This window comes from Neolamprologus brichardi, chromosome 22 (assembly GCF_056152115.1).
Source record: "Neolamprologus brichardi isolate AB-2024 chromosome 22, ASM5615211v1, whole genome shotgun sequence".
NCBI classification, from domain to species: domain Eukaryota; kingdom Metazoa; phylum Chordata; class Actinopteri; order Cichliformes; family Cichlidae; genus Neolamprologus; species Neolamprologus brichardi.
The window spans coordinates 1,125,277-1,149,060 of record NC_142124.1 but is presented as its reverse complement, the minus strand read 5'-3'; the positions used below and the strand labels follow the sequence as shown (position 1 = coordinate 1,149,060).

Below are 23,784 nucleotides of genomic sequence, written 5' to 3'. Positions count from 1 at the left end.
TCAGTTTCCACTGATCAAAATCAGCAGCTGTCAGTGTCTTCACCGTGGACTCGCTCCCCTCCTGCAGCTCTCCTGAAGGGGGGCAGTGAAGCATTTCCAAACCGGCTGGGAGACACGATGTGTCCATCAGGTTCTGGCTCTGCCCCGGGGTCGGGGCAGGACACACGTGGAGCACCTCAGCATCTATTGGCTCCTTCCAGTGTGTAGTGGAGAGGCTCTCACCTCGAGACCTCTGCGCTGATTCCAGCTTTCATTTTAATCTAAACTGGACACAGCATCACTTCAGCTCATCCACGACCCTCATTTATATTTGTCTTCGTCTGCTGATCCATGAAACACGTCTCTGTCTAATACACGAAGAACAAAAAACACTAAAAGAACTGTGTCTGAGTTCTAACAGCAGTCGGTAAGTTTAGTTACAGTCACTGGAGTTGAAACAAGTGTAGCAGATTATAATAACGAGAGAAAGCGTCTGTTCTCTGACCACAGAACCTCAGAAATAGAAGGCGTGTTCACAGAGGCGCTGACTTCCTGTTCTCTGTTCAAACACAAACTGTGGTCACTGTGAGTTCAGACACTCAGCCTGTCAGGATGTGGGTGAACATCTACTGCTGCCTGTTAGCCTGCGCTCTGAGCTGTCCTGTCACAGCAGGTGGGAAACTTTGCATTAATGTCTGATATACTTTATAGTTCTCACACATGTGCATTTGTGTTGGTGTTTGTAGTTTCAGGGATTTCACAAGATTATAGAAAATGAGCTCAAAGTGTGAAGCAGACACACGATCACAGGAAGTCGAGTTATGGTGTGAATGTAGCTCAAACGTCACGTTTCATCTTCCGGAAGAAAAGTTTTAAAAATGAAATTCTCTGTTTGTTTTAGACGAACTGTTTTTAAGACAACGTTAATGAAAAACGGTGATTTTTGACCTGAAGTTCAGCTTTTTATTGATTGATTTATAATAAGATGATGAAATAATCATTTTCAGACTAAAGCTTTAAGAATTTACAATCAGGAAACAGCAAATATCCTGCTGTTTCCTAACATCCTGTCAGTTAACTTCTGTCAGGATGATTGTGTGATGCTCAAAGTTGAATTTTATTGAACTTAACCTTGAGGACAGAGCACAGAGTAACACTCAGGTCATGAGACAGAGAGTCATGTGATGTTAACGTGTACTCAGTGAGTCTGAAACATGATTTTAAAAATGTTTTTGTTTTGCAGGTTTAACCCGTAAAGTAGTTACAGAGGGGACGCAGCTCACTGTGCGCTGTCCTTACTATCTACAGGGTGAAGTGAGGTGGAGCAGAGAGAGTGGAGGAAGCAGAGCTGACATACTTACAGCTGATGGAGACAAAACTATAAGACACATCAATGATCCACAGAAACGATACCATTTACAGGCTGACGGGACTCTGATCGTCCTCAGAGCTGCTCCCTCAGACTCTGGCAGATACTTCTGTAATAGTCACCCAGCAGAGGAGCTGACAGTGATCCCATCAGGTAACATCAAACTTTATCAGCGTTAACCTGTTTACTCTCTAAAAATCATTTCTGATTAAAAAAAAAACCCTCAAACATCAGTGTATTAATAAATGCTGCGTTTGCATTTTATATAAAATAATAACTGTAGTGTTCTTCATGTGTAAACCTCACATACTGCAGTAACCAGTGAGCAGTTACATAATAACAAAAGTCTTATCTCTGCTCTCTGTAAACTCAAACCACAGTGTATCTGAACTTCAGCTGATGTGATCACACTGAAGCATTTATGGGTTTTTGTGCAGTGACCGCCGGTAACGTGGTTACCAAGTTTCTCTGTGTGCTGTAACGAGAGAGCAGCAAAACAAATGTGTGGTATAAATGTGGATGTTGTTGCTGTTGTCGGTGCTTTAGTTTTGATTCTACTGGAACGTGATCAGGAGTCGGACGTTGGACGGTTAATGTGGTTTTTCACAGAAAATGGAACAATTATGCAGCCTGGTGTGATTCAGTCAGACACAGGATTAAACCATAAACACTGTAAATATTACAACAACAAATGCCAACAATAGTGCTGCAAACAAGGCAACAGAGGCGTCCATCAATCTGCTTTTCCAGCCATAGAGCTTTATCAGGAAGCTGGAGGTTGTTTAACCTGACCTCTGACTTTCTGCTTCTTAATTCAGATCAAACTGAGGTTATTGTACTCGGCGCTGAAAATCTTAGAAATATGGTATCTAAGCAGATTCTTACTCTGGATGGCATTACCTTGGCCTCCAGTAACACTGTGAGGAACCTTGGAGTCATTTTTGACCAGGATATGTCCTTCAACGCACATATTAAACAAATATGTAAGACTGCGTTCTTCCATTTGCGCAACATCTCTAAAATTAGAAATATCCTGTCTCAGAGTGACGCTGAAAAACTAGTTCATGCATTTATTACTTCCAGGCTGGACGACTGTAATTCATTATTATCAGGATGTCCAAAAAACTCCCTGAAAAGCCTTCAGTTAATCCAAAATGCTGCAGCAAGAGTCCTGACAGGGACTAGAAAGAGAGAGCAGATTTCTCCTGTTTTGGCTTCCTGTTAAATCCAGAATTCAAAATCCTGCTCCTCACATACAAGGTCTTAAATAATCAGGCCCCATCTTATCTTAATGACCTTGTAGTACCATATCACCCTATTAGAGCACTTCGCTCTCGCTCTGCAGGCCTACTTGTTGTTCCTAGAGTATTTAAAAGTAGAATGGGAGGGAGAGCCTTCAGTTTTCAGGCCCCTCTTCTGTGGAACCAGCTTCCAGTTTGGATTCAGGAGACAGACACTATCTCTACTTTTAAGATTAGGCTTCAAACTTTCCTTTTTGCTAAAGCATATAGTTAGGGCTGGACCAGGTGACCCTGAATCCTCCCTTAGTTATGCTGCAATAGACGTAGGCTGCCGGGGGATTCCCATGATGCACTGGGTGTTTCTTCACTCTCTACGTGTTTACTCTCAAATGGTCACAGCAGATGGCCCCGCCCCTCCCTGAGCCCTGTTTCTCCCAGAGGTTTTTTCCTGTTAAAGGGAGTTTTTCCTCCCCACTGTCGCCGTTACTCACATCACAGAGGGTCATTTGATTTTTGGGACGTGATTATTTAAAAAAAAATTTAAAAGCCATTCATTGGCTTTATGTCTGACACGGTATTAAAGCCCAATGAAGAGTACATATAAATGACTAAATAAATTAAATAAATGTTAATATTCTCTATAATTAACAGTGTGCAAACAGGATGATCCAGCTTTGTAACCTTTCTTCTGTTAACTGTAATAGCAGTTGTGTAGTAGAGACCAAAAATAAAACTGTCCATTCTCTGTATCACCAACTAAACTCAAGCACATTGTTGTGTCGATGCATCACAGTTTGCATGTTGGGACGAATTATTTGAAATGATAAATGTGTCACAAATTCCCAGTTTTTCACTGAAACTGTAACAAAACCAGGTTCCATGTTCCAGTTACCATGGTAACTTTGAAAAACCGAGCCTTAGGCTCAACATGCCTTCTAACCCCGTAATCTAGATACATCCCTCCGGTCTCAATAGGTTCATTTATCACATTTCTTTAATTAGCTATTTGCTTTTTTGATATTGTTTGTTTTTATTTGTTTGTTTGTTTGTTTTGGCCCTGATTTCATAATGAACACGAGAAAAGTCAATAATTGTTCATTTTACAAGCTCAGTCGTGGTTTTTAGTCACACATTCATTTGTTATTCACAGGAACAATAATACGCAGCGTTGAAGAGAGAGGCAGCATCTTACTGAAATGTCCTGATGATGTTGGAGGATCAGCTGTTCCAACATGGAGACGAGACTCTGGAGAAATAAATTATAGAAGGAATTATTTTTCCCGTAGAGACAAAACATTAACAATAAATGAAGCTGAGCCTGCTGACTCTGGACTGTACTACTGTGATGGAAAACCAGCTGTTTATCTGACTGTGAGACCTGACAGAGGTGAGACACATGAACACAATCAGCAGGCTGATTCTGCTCTGACTGTTAGTGTCAGCCTGACTCAGACCATCAGCTTGTGTCTCCACTGTGGTTCAGGAAACATCCACAGCGAGCACACTGACAGGCTGGTTTTTAATAAAAACTGACCCAGAAACAGTGCTGCATGAATCTGATTATGTAAAGAAACGATTCAATAGGAGTCAGACTGAAGAAAGAAGTTTGCTTTCAGTCTGTTTCAGTCTCACAGAGTGTTGTACATGTAGACAAAGTTAGGCCAGGTTTAACTCTGAGATATGAAACTACCACACACTCACATGTAAGCTGTTTGAGGTTTTGAGCAAGACGCAAATACACAGCTGAGTGCAGTAGTGACAGTCTGCTGTTCCTGTTCAGCAGCAGCTTTGTGATGCACAGTAAAGATTCCCACAGTACGTCAATCATTTCAAATCTGAATTTGGAACATCACGTTCTGACAAGTAAGAAGAGATCTGTTTGGATAAGTCAGTAAAAAGTCAAATGTAACATTGTTATGGATTAATCCTTTTAAATACATATTCACATAAAACTCCACAATATAAAATAACAACATAAAATCTCAAATGCAGACAGCATCGGTCGATGGTTTAAGTAAAAGCAGATGTAACAGGTGGTCAGTGCAGAGGAAGCATAGACTAACCAGGTTGATGTGAAACTCGTTGCTGTTAGAGAAGCCGAGTGCAGCACGCTCTGCATGCAGGTGGTTTGAGGTTTAAAGAACACAGCTCAGTCCAACAATGACTGTCTGCTGTTCCTGTCCAACAACAGCTTTGTGATGCACAGTAAAGATTCCCACAGTTCACTGGTGACCAATCAAATTTACTTCAAGAGTCAAAGTTATAAATGATGAGAATGGAATTATATTTATTATAGAAAGAAGGGCGCTGTGGGGATAATCCACCATTATTTTCTTTAATAAAGAAAAAAATGTGAAATTGCATCAGAAAATATTTCCATTTGAGTTATTACATCAGATGCAGATTGTCAGGAGCTCCGTGTGTGGAGGAAGAGATGAAGCAAACGCTGGACTTGATTAGTGAAAGATTACCACGGTGTTTATCACAGAGAGTGGATGAACAGAACATGAATGCACATTGATTGACTGGCTAACTGATTTGAGCAGAACACTCGGGATAGGCAACATCTGTGACATGACAAAGGACTGGAGGGAACCGAGGGCTTCAATAGGGCGGCTGTAGCTCAGGAGGAAGAGCAGGTCAGCTGCTGATCGGAAGGTTGGTGGTTCGATCCCTGGCTCACCTAGTTTGCATGCCAAATATCCTTGTGCAAGGTACTAACCCCGACTTGCTCTCCGATGCATCCATCAGAGTATGAATGATAGTTAGAAAGCACTCAACGTATAGATAATAGTGCTTGTGTGAATGGGGTGGGTGCTGTGTGTTGTATAGAGCGCTTTGAGTACTCCAGTACTCCATTTACCATTCACCAGTCCAAATGCATGACTGACTAACGATTGGAGACAGGTGAGTACACGGCTGAACTTAGTCTAACTAATGATGCATGGAATGAACTGGAACACACTCCAAATCAAGACTCGCAGCAGGACTCACTGCCATCTAAAGCAATGAAGTATAAAAGGCAAAAGCAGAGTTTGTACAGTTCTAACGAGCTTGAACGTGAATATGTTTTGTAACTGCCTTCAGTGTTTGTGGTGGGGCGTGGTCTGCGGTGCCGTGTGGACCTGCACAGCATCCGCGATCACGCCCGCCGAGCAAAAACACGGGGACTCAGGGTTGTGTGTGCTGGTGTGATGTATGTGCGGCTGCCAGCAGAGAGCTGCAGCCATGGAATGAATAAAGATGGCTCTCGATAACAACCCGTGGTCCTGCCGAGCCTTATTCACGCCACACTGGTGCTGAAACCCAGGACGCGGCACAGTAGGGAGGAGCTGGCCCAGAGGGTGGCCGAGATGGCGGAGGGAACAGGAAGTAACCTCGAGCAGCCATCTGCAGTGACAGGTTGGATGTGATGGAAGACAGGACAGAGAAAGAGAGGCAGAGATTAATATAACTAATGATTAAATGCAGAGTGATGTATAAACATGTAGGGTAGCCTGTACTAGCAGCCTGTTGTAAAAACAAGAGATTTGTTCTCATTTGTTTAATTGAACCATCTGGAAAGCACCTGATTGGCAACAATGAGGTTTTCCAGCACGACAATGATCCCAAACTCACTGACAGTGCAGTGAAAGCAGAAATGGATAGAAACACACAGGAGAACCAGCAGAGCCGGAGCTCAGCACGACTGAACCATAATGACAGAGAACAACAGGCAGAAACATCCAACGAAGAGCTTTGAATGTCCTTCAGGAAGCCTGGAGAGCTATTGCTGAAGGTCCTCAGAGAAGACACGGAGCTGCTTATTTCTTCCTGTTCCCACTTCCTGTTCACTCTGTCACCAAATGCTTTTTAATAGGAGTCTCTCTCTTTCTCTGTATTATTGTCAGGGTCTATCTTACAATATAAAAGATGCCTTAAGGCAACTGTTGTTGTGATTAGACACTATCTACTAAAAAAAATTGAATTTAAAACTAAATATTAACAAAACACCTAAAGATACAATTTAAAATGGATTTTCTGCTGAATTGCCTGATATGTGTAGACACAACACTGGTTCCTTCCCTGAGTTAGGACACTTGTTTTTATACTTGACTGATTCATAGATGATTCAGTGATAAGTGACTTAACAAAGAGCATTCCTCTGAACGTGGTCAGGTTCAGGGACTGGAAGGAAAATGAGTGACAAAGCAGCCAAAGGACAACAAAAGACTAAAGTCGTTCCTCTAAAAACCCCTGCATGAAAAAGTTTACATCTCAGACTCCTATTGTATTTACAATCATCTGTAGTATAGCAAACTATACTGTTCATACTGTACGGAAATATGCATATATACCCCAACTCACTTTGGAGAAAAAAAGTACCCCACGATGGCAGACAGACATCCAATTATTTGTGTTTTAGATTTTAGTTTCAGAAATTATTTATGTTTTAGATTCTTATATTAAAAGTAAACAGTCAGTTCTGTTAATCAATTCTCATGTAGCTATTTTGTCTGTTACTCAAGGTAAGAAGACAACAACAACAACAACAACAACAACACCGACAACAACACCGACAACAACACCGACAACTACAACAACAACAACAACGACACCAACAACAACAACAACGACACCAACAACACCGACAACAACAACAACAACAACAACAATGACACCAACAACAACAACAACAACAACGACACCAACAACACCGACAACAACAACAACAACACCGACAACAACAACAACAACACTGGCAACAACAACAACACCGACAACAACAACAACAACAACAACAAGAACAACAACAAGGGCTATATTAACTACAACTCATCAATCAACAACAACAGAAATTCCATTAGGTACGATTTAAACAAAGATCTCTGACCTTTAAACAAAGGTCAGAGTGTCGTTGTTGTTTACACAAGCTTACAAACATCTGTCAGTTCTGTTCTGTAGATAAAATGTTTAAATGATATTTATGTTTGTTTCCAGTCGAACAAACTGGTTTCCAGTTAGGAATGGGTGCTCTTCTTCTCTTTATCCTCGTCATCATCATCTATTTTATTTGGAGACGCAGGTTTAAAAGACGAGGTGAGTAAAGCAGAACGTGACCAGAATCTAAACTGTGGTGTCGTGCTTCAGATTCTTTATTCATTCATTCATTGAGACTCTTCTCCTGATAATTCTCACATCTTTGTTTCAGCTTTTGGTCCAGTTCAGTTTCTGGTCTTTAATCTGTTTTCATTTATTCTAAAAAAGAAAGAAAAAGGAAAAGGGAACAACTACCTGGTAACAGTTCACACGTTAGACACCAGACACAAGTTTCCTTTACAAGGTTTCTTACTCTTTCTTTCCTTTTGGTTCACTGCAGATTTAGAAGCAAAAGAAAAAATAAAACTGAAATAAAACATAAAATAAATTGTGACTGTGCATTTAACAACTGAGCTAATGAAAATCCAAAGTCCACGCAGATTATTCATGAATGCAACACATGTTTCTAAATATAATTAATACATTTCATAGTTACACAGTAAGAGTCCAGGGTTTGGACAAACTGCTCGGACTCATCACCTTTTAACGAGCTGTGCTCCTGTGGACTGCTATTAGACTGGACTAGAGAAGCTTTGCATGAGTCACAGTTCAAAATAATCCCTATTATTCTCACACTGGGCCACCTGCAGCCACTCAAATCATCCTCTGTGTGAAACAAGCCATTTGAACTCCTGTGAGTAATTTTAGAATCTGAACTCTGATATTTTGGCTCTCAGTGATTACTTGTATACATCAACCTCATGTTTAATATAAGCCTGTAAACACTGGAACAAGAACTTTATGACCCAAAAAGGAGGAAAAAATAAATTCCACACCTTACTTTCAAAAACACTCACTCCTCGGTCTGAATCTACAGAACTCAGAGAAGAACACACTCCTGAGGACAGTCAGGAAAAATGGGTGAAGAACTTTTCAGACTGGAATCTCGCTGAACCTGAAAACAAAGTATTATCCAAAGGACTCAATTTTGCCATTTCTCCACAACAGTTGCCCATAGTGGACCTCATCACAGCCACAGAAACCGCCATACGGATTAATAAATTATCACAGAAAGAAGCAGAGCAAATCAGGATGAAAGTCTCAGCCACCCTCTCCAGTGCCAAAGTCCCTCCGTCCAACCTCACAATACAGGAAAAGAAGGCCGTCGCTTCCCTGAGCAAAGACCACAACATCACTGTTTTACCAGCGGATAAGGGAAGATGCACCGTGGTCCTAAACACTACAGATTACCACACAAAGATCACTACTCTCTTCAGTGACAACAATACCTACAAAGCCTTAAAGCGAGACCCCACAAACAGCTACAAAAAGAAAGTTATAGCTTGCCTTCAGGACTTTGAAAAGGACAAAATCATTGACCGCCTTACATATCAACGCCTTTACCCAGGGGATGCCATACCCTGCATTTACGGACTTCCTAAGATCCACAAGGAAGCTGTCCCACTCAGACCCATAGTCAGTAGCATAAACACCTTGCTACCATCCTTGCTCCTCTCGTGGGGAACACCCCACACCACATCAAGAACTCCACTGACTTCACCGACAAGGTCCAGAAACTTACCCTGGATCCAGATGAAACCATGGTGTCCTTTGATGTAGTCTCTCTCTTCACGTGCATACCCACCACGGAGGCCGTGGAGACTGTCAGAAAACGACTACAAGAAGACAGCTCCTTGGAGGACAGGACCAACTTCACACCCGATCAGATCTGCACACTGTTAGACCTCTGCCTCACCACTACATATTTCAAATAAAACGAAGGCTTTTACAGACAAAAACATGGCTGTGCCATGGGCTCCCCCGTGTCACCTATTGTAGCCAACCTTTACATGGAGGAAGTGGAAAGGAAGGCTCTTGGCTCTTTCAAAGGAAGAGTACCCAGCCACTGGTACAGATATGTAGACGACACCTGGGTCAAAATCAAGACACAAGAAGTGGAATCCTTCACTGCGCACATCAACGCTGTGGATAAAAACATCAAGTTCACCAGGGAAGACACAAAGGATGACTGTTTGCCTTTCCTGGACTGCGCTGTGCACATTGAAGAGAATGGCAACCTCAACATCGAAGTTTACCGGAAGCCCACACACACGGACCAGTACCTCCTGTTTGACTCCCATCACCCTCTGGAACACAAACCTGGAGTAATCAGGACCCTACACCACCGGGCAGAACATGTTCCCTCTAAGCCTGAAGGAAAGAAGAAGGAACACACACATGTAAAGGAAGCACTCAAAACGTGCGGCTATCCTAATTAGGCGTTCTTAAAGTCAGCAGGAGATCAAAACTCCAGACATCCAGAGGCCCTCAGAACACAAGAGACCAAGGAAGACCAACAGAGGAGCAGCTGCGCCACTATCCCAGAAAGAGCTGAGGAGAGTCCCAGATGAGGGGTCACTCAGCATATTATATTTTCTACGTTCTTTATAGATTTGTAATCAGCAGCTGAAACATTTCATCAACTCACAGCGTTTCTCCTTAGCTCTCTCATTAACAAGCTGGTGTTGGCAGTGTGTGACCAATCTAAAAGAGCCTTTTCACAGGTCATACAACTCTCCATCCACAGAAAATGATCCTTAACTCCAGAGATGTCGCCTACTGCTGATCAGAAATCTGTAAAAGACCAGTGAAGGCAGCATTGTTGCCAACACCTGATCATTAATCGCTGATCTGGTGATTTAGTGCACAGAGTGCACATTTTAATTCCAGTAATTTATTTTAAAAATGCATCTTCAGTGCTGCATTGATTTCTAGGTGACAGCTGCACTTTGGAGCTCTGACACTTTAAACTGAATCCATTCAAATATTAAAAGTTCTGATAAAGGAGAAAAAATCTCTTCAGTTTGTCACAAAGTGAAGTTAATTTGATTCATCAGGTGTTCTTGGTGTGCAGTTGTCCAGGATTCAATTTGATTGGTCTGTAGGTGGTGATGTCATGCCCACTGATCTCTAAACTCCAATCGCTTTCTGATCTCGAATCATGATCCTGAGCACAGCACAAGTTACCATGGTGATTTACCCAGGATATGATTTAGGGAAAATCTGGAATCTGCTCTGTAGTCTTGTCTGATCACCAATGTTAGATACATGAATCCAGATAAAAAGCTACCCTGCGTGTGTTGAACCAGCTTCATGTTCAGGCCTCGGGTGACCAACAGAACCACGTGTGACCAGCTGCTGCAAAACTTCATGTTACAAGAACTGAGAAGTAATTCAGTGTTTTTTCTTAGGAGCTGGACCGCGATCTGCACACTGCATGACAGAGCTGCAAGGTACATCTGCATGGTTGTTTTTTTAATTCTACCTAACATACAAAGAGACACATGTAGAGAATATATTAATATAAATTCATCTCATGAAAAAGCAAAGCAGCAGAAAAAAGCTGCTCCTCACTAGGTTACTCTTCCCCGCAGACACCGTTATGTATGTGTGAGTCTGATGAAGCTAACATGGGAACAGTAAAGAGACTGTTTATTGGGCCATAACGATTACTCATAATGCAATCTGAGCATTAGAAGATGGTTTTAAAATAAAGAGAAACGCAAACAAAAACTAATTTTTGGCAGGTGTGATAAAAGCAGCCGAGCTGCAGGTGTGCCCAAGCTTACGTCTCCAATTTCAAAAGAACCTAACTGTGTTAAAGCAACCTTAAAATCTGATTACAACATCCTGTTGAATGTTTTAACAGACACGTCAAACCAAAATGATGAACCCACATACGCCACCATCCCCGACCTGCCACAGACTGGAACCCTGCCCGGTAACACCTGAGCTGCCGTCGACCTTCACAGCCGTTCTGCTAATACTGCGTCTGCCTTCATTTAATCCAAACATGTCCTCTTACAGACTCGACATATTCCTTGATTGGTTCCACTTTTCACGCTGGCAGTAATAAAGGTATCTATAGTTGCTAGCTCCACATGCACCACCTCATATCACACGTGCATAGTTCTACATACTGTTGCAGTAAAGTTTACAGCTTCCTGTAAAAAGGTACAAATGTTGGTTTGTTGTGTAAAAGCATGAAAGTGAAATGTGGATGTGATGAAGGCTGTTTGCTGTTTTCACAGGTTTATTGAAGCAGAACGACCCCACATACGCCACCATCACCTACCTGCCACACACCAAAGACATGAACGGTAACACCTCTGCTGGCACAAACTCTCAAAGCAATTTACAAACTGTATTCATTCATAACTCTGATCCTGCAGATTCTCCTTATTCTTTGGTCGGTGAGTCTTTCAATGGGGGAAATCAAAAAGGTAATTTAATGTTGAGCTCCTCGAATTCTCCGAACAAACATTTACACTGAAATGCACGCTCATCCACATTCATCCACGCTCATCCACATTCATCCACGCTTATCCATGTTCATCCACGTTCATCCACGTTCATCCACATTCGTCCACGCTCATCCACGTTTATCCACGTTCGTCCACGTCCATCCACGCTCATCCACGTTCATACACGTTCATCCATGTTTATCCACGTTTATCCACGTTTATCCACGTTCATCCATGTTCATCAACGCTCATCCACGTTTATCCGCGTTCATCCGCGTTCATCCGCGTTCATCCGCGTTTATCCGCGTTTATCCACGTTCATCCACGTTCATCCACGTTTATCCACGTTCATCCACGTTCATCCACGTTTATCCACGCTCATCCACGCTCATCCACGTTTATCCACGTTCATCCACGCTCATCCACGTTCATCCACGTTTATCCACGCTCATCCACGCTCATCCACGTTTATCCACGTTCATCCACGCTCATCCACGTTCATCCACGTTCATCCACGCTCATCCACGCTCATCCACGTTCATCCACGCTCATCCACGCTCATCCACGTTTATCCTCGTTCATCCACGCTCATCCACGTTCATCCACGCTCATCCACGCTCATCCACGTTCATCCACGTTTATCCACGTTCATCCACGCTCATCCACGTTCATCCACGTTCATCCACGCTCATCCACGCTCATCCACGTTCATCCACGTTTATCCTCGTTCATCCACGTTCATCCACGCTCATCCACGCTCATCCACGTTCATCCACGCTCATCCACGTTCATCCACGCTCATCCACGTTCATCCACGCTCATCCACGTTTATCCACGTTTATCCACGTTCATCCACGCTCATCCACGTTCATCCACGTTTATCCTCGTTCATCCACGTTCATCCACGCTCATCCACGTTCATCCACGCTCATCCACGTTCATCCACGCTCATCCACGCTCATCCACGCTCATCCACGTTCATCCACGTTCATCCATGTTTATCCACGTTTATCCACGTTTATCCACGCTCATCCACGTTCATCCACGTTCATCCATGTTTATCCACGCTCATCCACGTTCATCCACGTTTATCCACGTTTATCCACGCTCATCCACGTTCATCCACGCTCATCCACGTTCATCCACGTTTATCCACTTTCATCCACATTTATCCCGTCAAACTTGTTATTTTCATTCCCGTCACAAAAATAATCAAAGATTTCTTTATTTTCTGCCCCAAAGGTTCAAAGCAGCTGACTGACAGCACGTACGTCTTACTGCAGAAGCCCAAATCACCAAGACCGGTTTAACTTTATCTGACGGACCAGACGAAAATATTGGTTTGTCTCAATGTTTTCCTGTAAAAGTGTATGTAATTGTATTTTTATATGTATATAATAAGAAGTTCATGTATCCTTCAATTTTGTGCCCCCATATAAAACGAGATTATAAATGAAAGTAAAGACAGACGTTTTTGTTGAATCTGTTGGAGCAAAGATGATTCCATACTTTCAGTTTCCATGTAAAAATCAATAAATCAATAAAATGATGTGGGATCAATATATTTATATATCCCAGTACACTGATGTGTGTGTGGGTCCTTCTACAGTTAATAATAATAATAATAATAATAATAACAACAACAACAACAACAACAACAACAACAACAATAATAATAATAATAATAATAATAATAATAATAACAATAACAATAATAATAATAATAATACATTTTATTTGAGGGCGCTTTTCAGCAACCCAAGGTCACCTTACAAAAAGAACAAAATTAATAAAAGAAACAATAGTCATAAAATACATAAAATAAGTTAAAATTGCAAAACAGAGCTTGAAAACAGACAAAATCAGCATTAAAGTGAAGAAACCAGTTTAAACAGATGTGCTTTGAGCTGTGTCTTAAATACAGAGAGGGAGTCAATATTTCTTAGTGCAGGATGAAGAGAGTTGCAGAGCCGAGGAGCAGAGCGACTGAAAGCTCTGTTCAGTGATGAGGTGTGAGGACTGAACAGCTGATGATCTGAGAGGACGGGAAACAGTGGTGATATGGAGCAGGTCACACAAATATGCAGGAGCAGATTTATGGACACACTTGTATGTAAGAAGTAAGATTTTAAAATTTATTCTGGCTTCTACGAGCAACCAGTGAAGCTGCTGAAGAACTGGGGTGATATGAGCTCTTATCGGGGTGAAGTTATGACCCGAGCTGCAGAGTTGGAGTTTATGAAGGGACCTTTTAGGGAATTGTGTGTTTACTTAGTTTTTGTTTGTTAGATATTTTATTCTTTTTTAAACTTGCTTTTCCACCTGGATTGTTTGACACGTGTGACCACTGTCGGCGTTGGACTCCAGATCAGAATTCAGATTTTGTTTTGCAATTTGGGTTTTCCTAAATGGAAACTAGGAATTATTCCTAATGGTCTATTTCAGGAACCAGTGGCTAAAAAAGGTCAATAAACCATTTGAATCCAGCCTCAGGTGTTCTTAATTAAATCTAACCACGGCCAATATAAACAAAAGGCTGTTATTAAACCAGGACCAGCTCTGGCTGTCCTCCTTCTGTTACTGAACCTGTTGGCCAGTCGCCTTTCACAGCAGACGTGTCATGTGCTGCACGCACTGCTAACTAAAGCAAAGGACCCAAAATTAGTGTTGCGCTGGTGGCTGTGCCCCACTTTGTGCTCGATGTGCCTGCTTCCTGTCATTTAACAGCATGTATCTCTCTGACTGCATGTCCTCTGTTGGGTTTATCTGGGCACAAACTCCCCTGGAACACAAGACCGAACTGCTCGACAAGACAAGGAGTCAGCCCAGGCCTTCACCTGTCCTTAGCCAACTTCAACTCCTTCGCTGCAGCCCTTTTTATTGTCAGCAAGCAATCATTCATGAATATGCAATTACATGTATTCTGTGTGTGTGTGTGTGTGTGTGTGTGTTTCCAGCTATACCATACATAGATATACGACCTTTCAATGAACTTAAACTGTGTGTATGAGGCATGCAGAAAAGCAGAAGTAAGCGTCCCACTAAATGATAAGAACAGGAAGTTGCGATGGTTCATATCTCAGACGAACGTTTAAACATGTGGAGTTTTGCACTTTTAAGAAACAGAACAACACAATCTTTTTCCTGAAGCTATAATGGAAATTATAACGACGAGGCTGCTTCCTCTCATCTCGTGGTACACAAGTGCACACAGAATCTCATCAGACCTAATAAGGCTGTGATTATTATCAGCGTACAAATGATTATATATTTCTAAGCACAAATGACAATATAAAAAATATCAATTCCAACATCTACGAGAGTTTGTGTTGTATTGTGTTCAAATGTTTAGTAAAATCACGTGTGGCTCACTCATAAAGAAGAAAGCCGTGTAGCTATCCTGACGAGTCGTCACCACAACACGTCCCCCAAAACTGTTCACTGAACCTCAGCGTGTGCTTGAACTTAGTGCAGCAGCATGGTTTGTTTCTATTGGTCACACGAAGGTACGTCACAGCACTCAGCGGTCAAAGTTGAAACCAGTTGAACTTTGACCTCAGCATGTGCGAGTGCTCCTTGCTTGTGGTTCAGTCTTAGAGATTGGATGGAGGGGAAGGAGCTCTGAGCAGAGCCAAAGGTCCTCCACATCAAAAGGAGTCAGCTGAAGAATTTGAGGCATCTGGAGAACAACCCTCCTCCACCTGTGCCGTGGAGAGCATGGGACAGGTGGAGGACAGGGGGGTCTGGGACTTCTACACACAGAGGGACGTAGGTATGGATCACATCAATATGACCACATGTGTATTCAAAAATCTGCTGCATGAAGTAAACCTGTCTGATATCCTGGTGAGCTGCACTGTTGTCAAACACCACGTGCTCTGAAACCACAAGCATGGCCTCGTGGTGGTCATGGCAACAACCTGTTTTGTTTTCCAAATATCCGCGCATGAAGTCAGAGTGAAACTGATGTGGTTTTAATGATGTGCTTCAGCTCTCTCTGCTTAGTTTATGTTGGTGTGGTTGATTCGGGGAGACAGCATCCCTGTGGGTGTCAGGCAGGCCCACCACAGAAATCAGCTGCTCGTCTGTTTTGGTTGGCTGAGCTGGATTTACCTGTGGATGGACAGAAGAGCAGAACTAAAATATGACTTGGACGTGGTGATGATATTTCAGCTGTGGTGATGTCATGCTGTACATCAGTGTGGTGAAATGTATTGTGAGCTGGCTGCTGTGTGCTGGAGGAACAGCTGAATACACTCAAGCAGCTTATTTCCTGTTTTGAAAAAGATCAAACCAATGTGTGTTTGCTGATGTCGTCGTTTGCTCTCCAGCATCACTGCAGGTAAGAACTTTTCAATATCTATTAAAATGATCCTCAGCAGCAGCTCTTTGTTTACCAGTTTATTCTTTAGTCTGGTGTCTTAATTTGTCTTTCTTGTATTCTCTTTAGTTCTCTGAGTATTTCGTAGCCGCCCTCTGTGTCTCCCTGTTATTGTTCTCTGTGTTTCTTAGTTGCTCTGTCTGCCCTAGTCAAGTCTGCGTCTATGTTACATTTCCTGTTTTACTTTGAAGGTCTGTGTCCTACGTGAATGTATTGAGTTTCACTTCCCTTGGGTCTCGTTATGTTCAGTTTCTCCCAGCTGTGTCTCATTCCCTCGTTAATTCCCGGTGTCCTGTGTTTCTCTGTGTCAGTGTCGTGATCGCCCTCATGCTGTGTGTGATTCTCCCTGTGGCTCCTGGGGTTCGTTCTTCGTACCTCGCTTACTACATCCAAGGTCAAATCATCGCGCCAACTTTGAGCTCACTATTCCGGTTCTCCGAACACACCTGTTGTTGACGATTAGTACAGCTGGATGAAGTAATGTGAGATCACTGGGTGGCTTAAAAGGGGCTACGCATCGATAGTAGAAACATTGATCGGCAACCCTTTGATTGGTCGGCGAAAATGTCGAAGGAGCGCGCTCAGTATTTTTCGGCAGCAGAGCAAGAACTCTTGATTGAGGGATTTCAGGAGTTTCAGAGTTTAATTAAAACACAAGGGAACACTGCAAAGGCTGCAAAAGCAAGGAGAGAGGGCTGGCAGAAAGTTGCTGACAAATTAAACTCATAATAATTTATTATATTATATTACATTATATCCTCTTTCACATTAGAGCCACAACAGGACCCACTAGAACATGGGAACAAGTAAAAGTGAAATGTAAGAATATTCTACAGAATGGTAATATTTATCACTTATATTGCTTTTAGTCTCTTGAAAAGAGACCCTGAAATAATCTGTTTGTTTATAACAGCAACCAAGAAAAGGGCAGAGCAAAAAAAGACAGGTGGTGGTCCTGCACCCCCTCGTCACACCCCGGCAGAGGAGCTGGCCCTAGGGTTGAATGCCACCAGACCTATTGTTGAGGGCATCCCTGGGGGCAGCTCTTCCTTAGACCAGCAGCCGGGGTGCAGTAGCAGCAGCACCTTCATAACTGGTAAATGAGCTCATAATTCTATTTGTACAATGTAAAATATTTGGTTGTTGCCTTAATTAAAATGCTTTTTGTACTTGTTGTGGGTTTTTTTGTGTGTGTAGTTTTACATAACACTCCATCACTTTTACCTGTTCCCATGTTCTAGTGGGTCCTGTTGTGGCTCTAATGTGAAAGAGGATATAATGTAATATAATGCACAGTAAGTTGGGAGATAGTGTGTGTCAATAGGCTGTACCACATCCCTTTGTAACACCATTTTGTTTCCATTGCACAGGACAGTGAAGCAACCCTGTCAGATGTCTGTGGTTTGGAGGAAGTCCCTGTAAGTGCATCATTTGGCCTGAATTTGTATCTACTTGTGTACTTCTATGTGTTTCTGACTGCAGTATGATTTGCAGGCAAAGAGGCCGGCAGAGAGGCCTGATACAGAGGTGGGCAGTCTTGTAATTAATTTTACTTCCTATATGACATGTATTGACCGTTAAATGTTGTCTCTACAATTGAAACAGGGTGACATTCGTTTGCTCTATAAGAGAAGTCTCCAGCAAAAATGGAGTATACTGAGCTAAAGAAACAAAAGCTTCTAGGTGAAATCGAACTTCAAGCTCTAATGAGGCAAAAAGTTCAACTAGAAATCGAGTTGCTTCAAAAGGAACTTCAGAGTAAGTAAAAATACACTTTCATACAGAGCACTATTGATGACCTTGCGTGATACAGTATATATGATTTTTTTTTTCCTGGCTTTTTTTTGATGAGACAGAAAAAGATGCTCAAATAAATTTCAATGAAAAATATGTTTTGTCATGTTTTTAATATTCGAAATTGTGTTGCACAATTCTGTCCCGTGCAGCTCTGCCACTAGGTTGGTCCAAGTGCACTGGCTGGAGGTCATCATCAGGCTGCACCTCCACCACAGGAGTCCTCTCCTTTCTGATGGTGGCAATGTTGTGCAGTACGGCACATGCAACAATAATGTCACATGCCCTGTCAGGTGCAACCCTCAGACTTTTCAGACACTGAAATCTTCCCTTTATTTGCCCAAAAGTCATTTCAATGCGTGCCCTTGTCCTGGCTAGAGCTGCATTGTAGCGGGTTGGGGTCAGGGAACGGTGTCATGAAGTACTGCCTGCATGCATAACCCCCGTCTCCAAGGAGAATCCCGTCGTAGGCCCCTGTGTAATGGAGAAATGCTGTTATGTTAGGCCTAAAATAAGTATGAAATATCAAAATAAGTCTCTGTGGTGGGGCGTGGTCTGCGGTGGCGTGCAGGGAGGGCGGACGCACCTGCACGGCATCCGCAATCACGCCCGCCAGGTTGAAACACGGGGACTCAGGTGTGTGTGGTGATGTGGTGTGTGTGATGAGAAATCAACAAAATGGCTGAGAACACTGATCGCTGGACCCGCCGTGCCTTGCCACAGTCTCTTTTTCTTACCACGCTCAAATAATGTGCATAACCCTGACTCTCTGAAAATTGTTGAGTCATGCACTGATCCGGGCCATTTAGCTTCCACATTTGTGATATGGCACACAGAGTCACACACCATCTAAGAGATTTCATTATATGTGAACACACTCCTTTTCATTATATATTACCATCTAAAATATTAGTATTACTCACCTGCACATTTATACTGTGAACCCCCTTTCGATTGACAAAATCCCCTTCATTGGGGCCTGGGGGGGCCTTGATCGCAATGTGTGTGCAGTCTATGGTACCAATCACATTAGGGAAGCCTGCGGACAATCGAGCTATAGTTACAGACATAGGTCATGATTGCATCACATTCATTATCAAATTTAATGTACCTGCAATAGAAAAAAAGCCCTGTTTGACAACCTGTGGTCTTAAGTGGCTTGGAAAAACCACAAACACACCCAGGAAATGCTTGAGTGCCAGGTATACTTTGCGAATGGAACGGCAGACAGCACTTTTGCCAATGTTCTCTGCGTCTCCAGCAGCGTACAGAAACGTGCCACTCGCAAAGAAACGCAAGGCAATGCACACAGTTTGTGCAGTTGTTAATGCCCGACTACGGTGAGTGGAACTCTTAACATAGGGATCCAACAAGTTGGTTAAGTAAATAATACCCTCACGGGAAAATCTATCTCTCTATGAGCACACTGTCGCGCTGAGCTAAAGGATCCTGTCTATCCCGCAATATTCGCTGAATTCTGAAAACTCTCCTTATCAATCTTGCACCTTCCGCAATGGGTTGCTCGCGTACAAACGACAGGACATGGCTGCGACAGACTTCCCAAATCCACCTTCGCTTTTATAGCCGTGGTCTCTCATCTTGATTACACGAAGTAATTTACTATCACTACTCTAAAATATGAATTACATCTGAAATAATCAAATACGTGAAATAGAATGATTAATAGTACATTTCCCTTTTTTTAGGAAATGACCTGTATGTATCTGTATGAAATCAATAAAAGAATCAAATACTGCATTATCTTTAGTTACATTGATAATATTTATTTATGGAAAAACAGTGGAAAAATATCGCTGTTGCTTTTGTATAAATGAAGCGGACATACCTGAGTGGCCGCGATCCAATCCTGTTTACATAAAGTAAGCCTGCTCCCAAGCAGGTTTACGCTTACGGATCTGTTGCTATGACAGCAAGTCCCGGATGAGCTTCGGAGAACCGAACGATCCAAGATCACGTGAAATCGTCAACAATCAAATCCAGCTAACTTACTTAGCGAGGTACGAAGAACGGACCCCAGGAGTACATTATAATTAGCTTTTCCCAGTTTAGTTTAGTGTTGTTTGTGATCTGTTTCCAGCAATGAAGCTGCGCTTTTGAGTTCAGGTTCTGTTCCTGTGAGTTTGCGTTTGGGTCCAGTTCCTGCACACGGCCGAAACATGACACAATAAAGACGAATGATCCAGTGCATTAGAGAATAAGACCTGCTCATCAGAAGTGAAGATACTGTGGCTGTGACAATGATCCTATCAGGTGACATCAAACCTTATCAGAGTTCTTCAGTTTTTCTTTGTTTCTCATTTGATATTTGAAATCTTTCCTTTCTAAGCTTTTACTGAGTTACCATCACTTTTACCTGTTCCCATGTTCTAGTGGGTCCTGTTGTGGCTCTAATGTGAAAGAGGATATAATGTAATATAATGCACAGTAAGTTGGGAGATAGTGTGTGTCAATAGGCTGTACCACATCCCTTTGTAACACCATTTTGTTTCCATTGCACAGGACAGTGAAGCAACCCTGTCAGATGTCTGTGGTTTGGAGGAAGTCCCTGTAAGTGCATAATTTGGCCTGAATTTGTATCTACTTGTGTACTTCTATGTGTTTCTGACTGCAGTATGATTTGCAGGCAGAGAGGCCTGATACAGAGGTGGGCAGTCTTGTAATTAATTTTACTTCCTATATGACATGTATTGACCGTTAAATGTTGTCTCTACAATTGAAACAGGGTGACATTCGTTTGCTCTATAAGAGAAGTCTCCAGCAAAAATGGAGTATACTGAGCTAAAGAAACAAAAGCTTCTAGGTGAAATCGAACTTCAAGCTCTAATGAGGCAACAAGTTCAACTAGAAATCGAGTTGCTTCAAAAGGAACTTCAGAGTAAGTAAAAATACACTTTCATACAGAGCACTATTGATGACCTTGCGTGATACAGTATATATGATTCGATGATATGATATGATGAGTCTCTGTGGCCAGCGGTGGACGAGCCACTCCCGCCAGCGCTCCACCTGGAAGAGGTGCAGAAACCGGTAGGGGAGAGGGCGGTCCCCGTGCCAGGGGAGCCTGCGCGACCTGGGCCCGAGGTCGAGGATCGAGCGGCCCCGGAGCATCAGATGCGCCCGGCAGTGAGCCCCTCCCGGGGCCAGCGGGGTCGTGCCGGCTTGCTAGGTAGCCGGCCTCCGGACCAGTTTCGCCGCTGCTGCTGGAGGCGTGGCCGACCCCCGGACAAGCCTCGCCGCCATTTGAGGTGTGGGCGGCCTCCGTGAGGGACTTTGCTCTGTTCCCAGGTTGGGAACCGGTGGGGTGGGGGAGTAGGTTCGGCCAGATGACTCCCCGGCCTCAATCGGGCGATGGGGGTGTGTGGTGGGGTGTGGTCTGCGGTGGCGTGCAGGGAGGGCGGACGCACCTGCACGGCATCAGCAATCTTTCCTTTCTAAGCTTTTACTGAGTTCAGTCAATAATGTTTTTTATCTTATCTTTTGTTTTAATGTTGTCATTGAAAACAATGTAACTTTTTATCCAGATAATGTGTCAGTTTAACTTTGGTTACATACAATGCCAAATCACACAGTTGCCTCAAAGTTTGAGAGAACAGCAATGATACAGAGAAAACCACAACACATACTGAGTGAAAAAGGTGACAGAAGAAGAAACAAAGTCCCCAGCAGCATAGAAATATTGCAGCATTACATTTTGGAGTTTTTAGGACTTCCTGATAATAATGAATTACAGTCGTCCAGCCTGGAAGTAATAAATGCATGAACTAGTTTTTCAGCGTCACTCTGAGACAGGATTGTTGGATTGTCGTTTATGCTACAAATAAACGTGGCATCTGGCGACAAACAACTGTGCGTGTGTGAAGTGCATTTCACACACTTCCTCCTGAGATCAGTGCGGTCTACACGTTTCCTGTTTTGGACACTAATTCACTATTTTAACTTTTCTGAGTCACACTGACTCGGTGTTCATAACCACAGCTGTCTTTCACACACGTGTGTATTTCTGAAATATGTGTTGCATCAACCATGTAATGTTGGACAATAAGTCCTTTATTTGCCATCAAATGATAAATGATGAAGACAACAGGAACCATCGGCCTTCATTAACCACAAAGTGTGAAAATATATCTGGATGAGGTCGCTGTGTGGAGGAGGACCAGCCCCACATGTGTGAGCAGCTCAGATACAAGCTGCAGTTTGTCTGTTCACAGATGTGCGAGTCCGGATCAGGATCAGGTGAATATTAGTGGCTCTAAGTTGTTAGGCTAGCTGCTCTGCAGTGGGAAATATACCTGTTAGCCCCGCCTCCTTATGAGTGTTTATCCAGACTCTCCAGTTGCTGGCCCTCTGTTCCATCCATCCATCTTCATCCGCTTTATCCGGGGCCGGGTCGCGGGGGCAGCAGCCTAAGCAAAGAGGCCCAGACCTCCCTCTCCCCAGCCACCTCCTCCAGCTTATCCGGGGGAACACCAAGGCGTTCCCAGGCCAGCCGAGAGATATAATCTCTCCAGCGTGTCCTGGGTCTGCCCCGGGGCCTCCTCCCGGTGGGACATGCCTGGAACACCTCACCCAGGAGGCGCCCAGGAGGCATCCTTGTCAGATGCCTGAACCACCTCAGCTGGCTCCTTTCGATGTGGAGCAGCATCGGCTCTACTCTGAGCCCCTCCCGGATGGCCGAACTTCTCACCCTATCTCTAAGGGAGAGGCCAGCCACCCTTCGGAGGAAGCTCATTTCCGCCGCTTGTATCCGCAATCTCGTTCTTTCGGTCACTACCCACAGCTCGTGGCCATAGGTGAGGGTAGGGACGTAGATCGACCGGTAAATTGAGAGCTTCGCTTTTACACTCAGCTCTCTCTTCACCACGGCGGCCCTCTGTCCCTGTGGAGTGGAATTTATAATCGTGAGGGATCGAACCCGTAGTTTTTACGTCCCTTAAATCGGGTCAGTTCTGTAAGTGACATGACTTCTACCTCACTGAGCATGGCGCTTCTCAATGCCCGCTCAACAACCAATAAAACGTTCTTGTTGAACGATTTTATTCTTTCCAAAAAATTGGATTTTTTATTTTTAACTGAAACTTGGCAGCGCGATGGTGACTTTTCATCCCTCATCGAACTTTGCTCGGGCGGATACTCCTTCACTAGCCAGCCTTGGACGTCCGGTCGGGGAGGAGGAGGTCTTGCTGTGGTGGATCGAAGTCGGATCCATTGTTGCCCATTTATGGTAAAAAAATGTTTGAACTACAGCCAGTTAAAATCATGTTACTGTGCTGTAGTGTCGTCCACCTGACCCAAATGGTCAGCTCTTAAAGGAGTTCAGTGACTTTTTATTTCCACCCTGAAGCTGTCTGACTGGTTATAACATACACATTGATGATGACTCCGACCTCTTTGCCAGAGGTTTTCTTAGCGTCATGGACTCTTTTCATTTTCCACAGCATGTGTTTGGCCCCACACATACCAAAGGACAGACACTGGACCTTGTTTTTTCTTTAGGCTTAACCACTGACTTCATTAGTTCTGAGGACATTTTTATTTCGAACCATCATTCTGTTATTTTTAAACCGTCTTTCCATCCGTCTCCAGTTCGACATCTACTTAATTCTCGCATTTTAAATTCCTCTACAGCTGCTAAATTTTCTAATGTTTTACATTTGGTGTTGCCTGTCTCTGATGAGG

General features: G+C 43.2%; 1 protein-coding gene across 1 annotated transcript; it reads left to right on the top strand.

The window, feature by feature from the left end:
* Positions 1–517: 517 nt before the first annotated feature.
* Positions 518–13,398, top strand: LOC118453530 (uncharacterized). Its single transcript, XM_087835273.1, has 10 exons — positions 518–652; positions 1,223–1,496; positions 3,738–3,976; positions 7,098–7,436; positions 7,570–7,668; positions 10,860–10,901; positions 11,318–11,389; positions 11,476–11,526; positions 11,700–11,891; positions 13,155–13,398. Exons 1-10 carry the CDS (start codon positions 592–594, stop codon positions 13,220–13,222), a joined length of 1,437 nt encoding a protein of 478 aa, XP_087691399.1. The 5' UTR covers positions 518–591; the 3' UTR covers positions 13,223–13,398.
* Positions 13,399–23,784: the final 10,386 nt, after the last annotated feature.